General features: G+C 35.8%; 1 protein-coding gene across 2 annotated transcripts in view; it reads right to left on the bottom strand.

Annotated features, from left to right (window-relative positions):
- Window positions 1-4,345: 4,345 nt before the first annotated feature.
- The window catches only part of HS2ST1 (heparan sulfate 2-O-sulfotransferase 1), a 189,282-nt gene continuing 183,753 nt past the window's right edge, over window positions 4,346-9,874 (bottom strand). Inside the window, exon 7 of one of the 2 annotated variants that reach the window (XM_017499872.2) lies at window positions 4,346-9,863. In XM_017499872.2, coding sequence (XP_017355361.1) covers window positions 9,634-9,863 — 230 coding nt within the window. In that variant the 3' untranslated portion in view covers window positions 4,346-9,633. The remainder of the gene's footprint in view (window positions 9,864-9,874) is intronic. The other variant, XM_017499873.2, reaches the window with a different exon arrangement.

The following is a 9,874-nucleotide window of genomic DNA, read 5'->3' as shown; positions in this document are numbered from 1 at the left end:
CATCTGGATTTGGATCAGTGATTAAACGATCAAGTAGGGAGCCATTAGCATGGGAGAAATAGAAAAGCAAAATATAACTGGCCTACTTCTTAAACACTGTTGTCATATAAGGTGTTATTCAAAGAGCCCCCACATGAAACAAAGGCAGTGAAACAGAGTGAGCCTGCGAAAGAGAAGGGAGTTTAAAGTCCATAGCCTCCTTTAAAAACAGACATGAATGGATCAACATGCTGCATTTTCACTGTTTATGGGCGTGACAGTCTGATCAGATAACCATGCTATGCCAAGAGACCTAATTAGTAATCCTCTGGTGAATTTTAAATTACTTTTAAGGGGAAAAAATATGTCTCTGGTAACTCTTGATTGAATAAAATGTCACTAATTTCTGGTCAGCCATTTTCAGGAAGGCTCTGCCCACTTCAAACGGAATTACTGGTGAGTTCAGTTACCCAGAAAAGGTATATTTCAGCTAATCAATTTTGAGAGATGCTTAAGAACATTCAACAGTTTCCAATACTTAAGACTGAAACCTCTACATTGTTTAACAGCACAACAATGTAGAGGTTTAAACAGCCCTCTTATCAAGAGGGCACCCAGAATCAATAAAATGGATACAAATGAAATGTTATTGCCACAAGCAGTTTAAATACATCTCTCAAGCTGCTACATGAAATACCCAGATTTAGGTCTAATTGGTTCACATTTGTGAAAGCAAAACAAAGTTCGGAAGCCAGATCACCTGGGGACTACAGGTCTACTCTTTGCCAGATTTTAATATTTAATTAGATACAGGTTAAAGCTTTGATACTTTAAGAAGGCACATGCTTAAAAAAATCACAAATTAGCAAGTTTAACTGACAGTTCTTTGATGTTAAGTTTCTACTAAGAGACTGAGTGATTTTAAATTGGAAAGAAAAGAGAACGGAGGGAGAGGGAGAAAGAAACGAATAAGCTGATTCTAGAATCCCAGAATAATCACTCTTGGATCTGCTGCTCAGGGAGAAATTTCTTAACATTCTTACAGTTCAAAATACTTATGTTGCCTGTTTCATGGACGGCGTATTTAGCAACAAAACCTGGACAGGGTCAGTTACTGCCCTTACAGCTCACTGTCTTCCTTTTCCAGCATCACTGACAGACAGGCTGAAGGCTCTAGACACCTAGTTGCCCACACCCTTGACCTAAAAGAAAATTAATCTAAATACGTTTTCTGTTTCCCTGTAAATGCTCTCAGTGCTAATGATGTGAAACATTTCTGGGCATGACTTTCATTTCTAAACTTCAGGTTTACAGAAGTAGAGGTAGAAGCTTAGAGTTGGTGTGTTTCGTTAGTAGCCTTTGTCATCAAACTAGAGGACAGTAGAAAAGTTTCTAGGGGGTTCTTTCTAAACTATAACCCAATTCACAAAATCTGGAAGAGCAAAAGAGGCAAGGAAGCCAAACATCTGATAGGGAGATAGTGAATTCCTTTTCTGTGATTCTAGGTTCTTTGGGAAAACACTAGTCTGTTTTATAAGCTTTGACACAGGAAGTAATCATCATTGCCTAATTGAGGCAAAAGCAAGGGGTGCTGAAAATTTGCACAGATGCATTGTGCTACAAACTCAAGTTACTACCTTCATTTCCCATTTATTGATTATTTCCCATTTACTGATTATATCCCACCTGTGACCAAATGTTGGCGTTTCTGGCTCTGAGATCTGTCTGCCTCTCCCCAACCTTATCTCTACTTTCTTGGTAACTGCAGTCTTCTCAGAGGTTTTCATGTTCTCAGTTTTTAGCTTGAGAGCCTATTCTTTACACTGCTGCTATTTTTCAAAAACTCAGATACGACCACTTCATCTTCTGCTTAAAACCTCCATCACCCATCATAAAAAAACCCAAACTTCTTAGCTTGGGATTCAAAGCTCTGAAAAAAGCCCCTTTGGTAAAAGGAAGAAAAACACAAGTAAGCCTCAGGAAGGACACAGTTTCCTCTGCTCTAGTGAAGGGATAACCCCATAAATATTATTAGAGACAGGGGTCTTGCTCTGTTGCCCAGGCTGGTTTCAAACTCCTGGCCTCAAGTGATCCTCCTGCCTCAGCCTCCCAAAGGGCTGGGATTATAGGCATGAGCCACCTTGCCTGGCCAACCCATAATAAAATGACTTGTTGGGTTGGCATATAATACTGATTCCACATGAACTCCACACAACCAGTTTATAATGAATTCTGAGAACACAACCCATTTCTGAGATTGAGACTAAATGCCTTGCTTCATTTGTATGTATTGTTTAAATGACTTTAGAATTGAAATAGAATTAAAAATTGCGTGTGAATGGCAATAATACCTGTCAGGATAAAACCTTATCCTTTTAGCCTATTAACCCATTAGGTGTCTAGAGAAATGAGAGAACAGATTTATCACAAAATGAAGCTATCATATAGAGGAATATGGAAATCCACATTTTAGAGGAAATTGGTACTAGATGTCTAGAACTTGATCACGTGGGATAGGCTGATGTGTATGCTATTGCCAGGTTAAAACTAAAAGATGAAGTGAAGTGCATTATAAGGTCCAGGAGGGGTTAGGAATCCTTAACAACAACAAAAAAGGGAAGTGGTTTATCAGTAAGGTAAGAACTATTTTTTGCATGCCGCTTTGTGTTTCCTCTTTACCCGTTTCTTCCCAAAAAATAGAGGCCATACTTTGTTTGTTCATCTTTCTTATTCCTCATGCCTGGCACAAGTCAATGAATGAATGAGTGGATATATACTTCCCTTTTTCATTCATATCTATCATAAAGTTAGCACTTACTTTGTGATAGAAACACTGTGATAGAAACATACTAAGTTTTACACATCCATTACTTCATTTACTTCTCAAACTAACTGTTGATATTATTGTTATTCCTCCTTTTCAGATGAGGAAACTCAGTCTTAGGGGAGTTAATTTGTTCACAGTAACAAGTGGTGATGCTCTGGAGCCCATGTTCCAACTATTGTACGAAACTGCCCCTTTTTCAGGGCTAATCAGAGATCTCTCTACACTATTTAATTGTACCTTTCAAAAGTCAATTTCAGTTGCTCAGCTACGAGAACATCCAGAAATCATATGGATAAGGTGAAGGGCTGTAGGGAAAGAAAGGAAGCAAGGAGAGAATGTTATGGGAATATGAGCGCTCGAATGAAACCGGAGATCTTAAGTTTTCAAGGTAAAAATGTAAAGTTATCCAAAGTTTTTTTAAAAAGGGTATGGTGACCTCACTAACTTGGTCATCTGGTTTTGAATAAACACAGGGCCAAAAGGTGAGAGGAAAAGAACAACTAGACCACTCTGAGAAATTATCTTTCCATGAATCTCCCATTGTTTTCAACCCCCCAAAAAATCTAATCTTGGGACTCTTTCTTAGAGAATGAAACAGGTAAAAGGCAAAAACGAACAGAAAAATCATTTTACGTTTTTCCTGTTGTTTATCCTCATAAGTCATAAGTGCTATATATTATCTAGAAGTCCATTACAGGTTAAAGAGGCCCCTGAAATATCTTAACACTTTCTAATCTGTTTAGTCCCATGCTACTAGAAGAAACAGAGCAAACCACACAGAATAGTGACTTTATAAAATCTTTACTTGTTTGCTCAACTGGTTATTCCTGAAGTAGAAAGGGAGTAACCTTGCATTTTGAATCAGTTTTGTTATGATACTGTTTGTTATTTTTTTGTTTTGTTGCAACTTGCCACATCTATGCTCTGTAGTAACAAAGGAGAGAAAGAAAGTAAGGAAGCCAAGGTAAGGTAAGGGGTTGGGGACATTCCTTCAGACAAAGGGAACAGTTGGACAGAGATTTGGGACTAGCAATTTTGTACTTGTTACTACTGGAAGGAAATTCAGAAAGTTCAACTCCTGCTTTAAAAATAGCTGGTGATCATAAAAGTATATGCAGGTGTAGGCAACAATCTTTGCACACTAAGTTCATTTTTCAGATATCCTGAAATCCTGGAATTCTAAGATGATCACCTAATTAATATCTCTAAAGCAAGTATCCTCTTTGCTCACAGAGTATGGATAGCTTCCTTTCTGTTCAAGGATTGCAAATCATTTCACTCCCGGGATGCTGAGTTTTTTATGTGTGCTATTTAGCAGTCTTTACTGTTCAAATATACTAAGATATAAACTCAAGTCACTTCTGGAATAAGCAAGTCCTATCTTCTTTAGAACAGTCAGCATTTCCCCCCTTTAATCTGTACAAATGAGTGACTGTATGTGGAAAGGGCAGCAAGAATCAGAACCAGGAGTATCTATGCTACAGGTACATAAATGAGGCAATATTAAGATAATCAGTAAAAAGTACAGTCATTTAAAAATATTTATAAAAATATCATTTATGAAATGACAAAACTAGTATTTTGCAGGGTGAGAAGGGCACATCAGCTTGGTAACAATATTCCAGCATAGCATATAAATGCCATCAGTTATTAGTCTACCCTGGCCAGTACTTTGCATATATCATGCCCGACCTTTACAACAATTCTGTTATCTCCATTTACTGACATCACAGTGCTAAATGCACATCTCTCACACCCATGCTCTTTGTTCTGTCACTGCAAGTGCAAACCAAATACTGTTAAGAAAATTCATCACTGAACTGGCATTTTATCAACCCAATATCATATCATATAAATACAATCAATCAAGCATTGCTCAAAACAATGAGTCAGTGGCTAGAAATTGAAAATCAATCAAATTGAGACTTTCTTCTTTAAGGGAAAAAAAAATTAGAAATGTGTGTTCTTAAAGAAACATTATGGACATGTCCAAACTGTGCCATAAATATTAGATTAAGTTACTTTCAAATATTTTTTATTCTAATAGCCCTTTCTCTATTTTTTTTCTTCTAATTAAGTATATACTTTGTAAGTTTTGTATCTGAAATTTTATTGGCAGTAATGAAGTACAAAGCAGCAGAAGCATGTCAGTTCATATAAAATATTGTCACAAATAAGCCATAAAATCATTAGAAACCAATGATGATGCCTGCTTTTCTGATGGCAACACTGAGGGCTGATACTGAACACTGAGTCAGCTTGGAAAATGTCCATCAGTGTCAAGGCTACAAAAGAAAATATTAAAACAGGACACCAAACCATTTTTCCCCTTCCCACTAAGTGTTTATTTTATAGCTTTTGCATCAGGTAGTCAACTGAAACACTTCAACAACAGAAAGCTGGCAGAATGTTAAGGAAAAGGAGTGATTATCTCTCCAACAGATGTGACAAAATGGTTTCAAGTTGGAAACAGTACTGCATAAATGAATCAACTGAATGGGGTTGGGGAGGGCAGGAAAAGAGAAGAGAGAAAGTAGTGAGAATCTTCCAACAGGACTATGAGGGGAAAAAAAAGGCACTGTTGAGCTATCTGTGTATATATAAAATAAAAGCCAAAATACACAATCCATGTTTCCCAAAATTACACTGAACACTGCTTCAGAGATGCTCACATACCTGACTCTGAATAGAAAGCTACAAAAACTGTCTAAAAAATGATACAGACAGCATCAATACATCTCAACACAGGCTTACCAGTAATACATTTTAAAGAGTTTATCACCATCAGGGTCCATCTTATAAACAGTAGTGCAAAGGCTACAAAGCTGCATGAAATTATAGGATAAATCTGACTAAATGATCACTCATTTTGATCTCTAAAATTCCTGCTCCAAGAAATCAGAAAGTAAGCTCCACTCCAGAGGAGCTGAATTGGCAGTGAATTTGAAACAGGGTTGCTTTTCTCCTCAGAAGGCTGCCAAAAGAGCAGTTTAGTTGGCATCATACAGCAACTTTGCATAGGATAAACGAATGCGAAAACCTAACAGCCACTTCCCTGCTTTCTCTGAAAGTAAACAATGTTAATTTATGAAGAGTCCAACTCAAATCATAAAGGAGATGCACCTGGGCCTCTTCAAGGCGAACTTCATAAAAGGTTAAAGGGTGCTTCTCATAATGACTCTAGGACCATAGGTGTGTTTGGGAATGACCAATGGGAAAATCCAGTTAGATGATTTACACAGATGCTCTCTATGTAGATTTGAATTTAAATTAAAATGCCAGCTATGCATTTGGGAACCAGCCTTTAGTTGAATTCTCCAGTGCTTTTAGAATTATCTGATTTTATTAAAAAAGAGAGAATCATTGTCCACCAACTATTTTCTTTCTAACTATGCAAATACAGTAAGCAAATCATCTGCAATATCAAAATACTGTTTGTAAATCACTGATCGCACCAACAATTTTAGGAATTTCCAATAGGACATATATTGAGAAAAAGGAACAGGCTTCAAATTATAGGCATTAACCAAATTTTAAGATTAGAAATAAAATTATAAAAATCAGTAAGTTTAAATTGTCTAATTTTCAACAGTTTAAATCCAATCATCAGGAATTCAGAAGCACCCAATATGTTTGAAGTTGCACAAATGCGTATGGATGATAGAAAAGTAATCCTCATGCAGTATCTTAAGTGTTGCTATCAGATATATTTAAGTGCTACTTTACAGATTAAAGCTGGGTAAAATCAAAATATATTTTACTTCCCATTGTATTTTAAAACAATCACAATAATTTATCAACAGTTGCCATTTCACAGCAATTAGAAAACAGGAGTTGATACAAGTTGAACAGAAAGGTATCTTTTCCTCTTTTAGGACATAAACATATATATTTTTTTCACATACACACATAGCATTATCTTTAAAATTCCAAGTGGTTAATTTACTTTTATATTATAAAAAAATTATCTCCCTATGGTCAAAATACTGAAAAAGCGCAAAGGCTGAAAAAAGAAAACCACATTTGCCACGTTAAAAAAATACATTATTATCTCAGTGGTTCTATTTATTTAATTGATTATAAAGTATTATGACTCCTAGTACTGTGCTGGACCTGATGGAATTAAATTCACCCCTTTCTCAGTCTCCAGAAAGGATACTCCTAACCCACCCTAAAATATGATAAAATAAATGCCCCTATTCTGAACTGTTGAACTGGGAAAGAAAACATGCCCACCTGGAAACAATATAATCATAAAAGTTTATGAATCTGTGGGAGAGACTATATGAATCAGAAAGCAATTCTTTGGATATAAGTTAGGAGCTTTTAGAAGTATATAAACTCTTTTAGGCCTCTAGAGTACAGATACAAAGATGATTTCTCCATATGTAAGTAATGATTTAGCCAGTGCAATGGTTGGTAGCCCATGGTCTGTATCTGGCATGTCATCTCTTTTTGTAAATAAAGTTTTATTGGAACATAACTGTGCTCATTTGTTTACATACTGTCTATGGCTGCTATTGCAGTACACCGGCAGGGTTGACTACCTGTGACAGAGACCCTATGGCCTGCAAAGCCTAAAATATTTACTCCCTGGCTCTTCCACAGAAAAAGTTTACTGACATCCTGATCTAGTTCACCAAGTACTGCTCTAGTTACCTAAGACAGTTAATGCACCTCAAGAAGATTTGAGTATGTGGTGCAAGAATAACTTACACACTGGGGTTTGTTCATTAGCAAGGAATGTCAAATCCCACCTTGAAGTGGTGCTTTACTTTTGGGCAAGGAAATAATTTATATACATTTTCAGGAAATACCTATAAAAGTCAATTTGAAAAAAGAAAGAAAAAAGCCAAATTTAAAAAGCCTGGCTGTGTTCTTAAAATTTTTATATCATTGTGAGGAAAGGATACTAAGATGATTCTGTCATTCTTTTAGTTTTTCTTTAGTTTTTTTTAATAAATGTTTTCTCATAAGAAGTGTTCCCTCATGCCGTCCTACACAATTAATAACCTTTAAGGCAATCTACCTAAAATGCTTACAGTCTGGTGAAGCCTTGTTCAGAAATATTTACTTAAACCGTAGGTATAAAACAGCTACCATTTCTGAATGGTAATGTTAAATAAAAATAGAAACATCTTTCAAATTTGAAGAGCAAAGTTTCCCAGACCCTAGTCAGCTAACAAAGCCTATTTCTAACAGGGAACTTCCTGAACTTAAGCAGCTGTTCATGAAGCTTTAAGAGTTCACAGGTGTTTCATATTTCAAGAGTTGTTGAAACATGGAAGATAAAACACTGAGAAGATATTTATCAAACACAAATTTATATCAAGATTAACTTTTCAACCAGCTTACAAGCAGACTTTTCCCTTTCTTTGTTAAAAAATGAATGGTATGAAACTATATGTTAAAGATGTTTCTATAGTAACACCTTACATTTATATAGCGCTTTACAATTTTCAAAGTGCTTTCACATGCCATCTCATTTAATCCTCACAACAGCCCTGTGAGGTAGGTACAGCAGGTATTATTATCCTCATTTCAAGATGAGGAAATTGAGGCAAAGAGAGGTTAAGTGACTTGCCCAAGATCACACAGCTGTTAAGTGGTAGAGCTAGAACCTGAAATCGTTTTTTGACTCCTTGTCCAGTACTCTTTCCACGGTAATTACTGCCTCAAGTTATGAATAATGAACTGTGTATCAAAACTGAAAGCTTATTGAAGTTCATTTCAGTGATGTCTTAACAGTAAAGTTAAATGAGAAATATAAGAACAGTAGGTCTGATGGTTTTACTTGACATAAAATTGGTGCAAAACCACTTTTGTCTAATTACTTGTAATCTTTTGGTCCAAATACATAAAATATGCAATATTTACAGCATTTTCCTTTTTTGTAAATGCAATGCTTTAAAACACATTATAAAGCACCTTAGTAAAAATAGTCTACAGGTAAAAGTACAGAAGAAGTAGGAAAATCCTACCCATACCACAGCTCACTAACGGAGTCATAATACGGAGTCACCAATATCTCAGTTTACAGCTTTACAAATAACCCATGGAGAAACAAATACTAAACTTACTTTTTTGATATTAATGTGTGGAAATCTTAACTAAAACTTCAGACAATCTTAGTATTCTCTGAAGTATCTTCTCAATATTAGCTATTGAGGAGACAGGAATGAGAAATACTGCTTTGACCCTTTATCTTTTTACCATATTAGTCATGATTTAAATTGATTTTTAACACTAATCATGATTTAAAAAATTAAAACCACCTACATAAATATGGCCAAATTCAACTACAGCAGAAACATTTCTTAGCAAATATGATTAAACATTCCAATAAATTTCATGAGACATGACTCACAAAAACAAAGTACATACTGCCAAGCAGTTATTAACACTATTCAGTAGAGGAGTATAACCCAAACCCTCAGTGAAGGCAGAAGAGGCAAATGGACTCATCTTCATTCATGGTTAGTTGAAAAAATGGTTTATCAAAAACAACAGTATCAGAACCTTTTCTGAAATTGTATTTAGCCTTTTGATTAGACCTGCCATGAGTTCATTTTAGGTGATGTATATATTCCCCCAGGCAGGAGGTTATAACTTTCACTGAAGTTTAGCCAGGAAAAATAAAAATGCCTGAAACTTAGAACACTGACATACCAGCCAGTATCTACTTCCTTGACGTTACTTTTTCCTAATTTGGCTCGATACAAATTGTCATATACACCTACTGTCAGCAATCCAGACTGTGGAGCTGAGAAGAAAGGTGAAGACAGGGTCAAATTTTAGTTCAAGAATCCAATAGTCACACCTTATACTCAGTTCGACTTCGGGTAAATCTTTTCATAGAAAAAGTTTTGTGCGAGGATGTAGAGGTCTCCATCTTTTTCTCGAACAGCATGGGCTCTGATGAATTGGAACTGCTCTAGTGCAAATTCATAGAACTCATTCTCCATTTTCCAAATATCAGATTGCTGTAGTTTTGCAATGGTTTGTTTAGTGGGGAGTTTCTTCTCTGTGGTTTTCCTAAGATGAGATTTCTTTCCTACTTACAAAGGG

This window comes from Cebus imitator, unplaced genomic scaffold, assembly GCF_001604975.1.
Source record: "Cebus imitator isolate Cc_AM_T3 unplaced genomic scaffold, Cebus_imitator-1.0 Scaffold261, whole genome shotgun sequence".
NCBI classification, from domain to species: Eukaryota; Metazoa; Chordata; class Mammalia; order Primates; family Cebidae; genus Cebus; species Cebus imitator.
The sequence above is the reverse complement of the archived record's forward strand: the minus strand, read 5'-3'. Positions and strand labels throughout refer to the sequence as shown.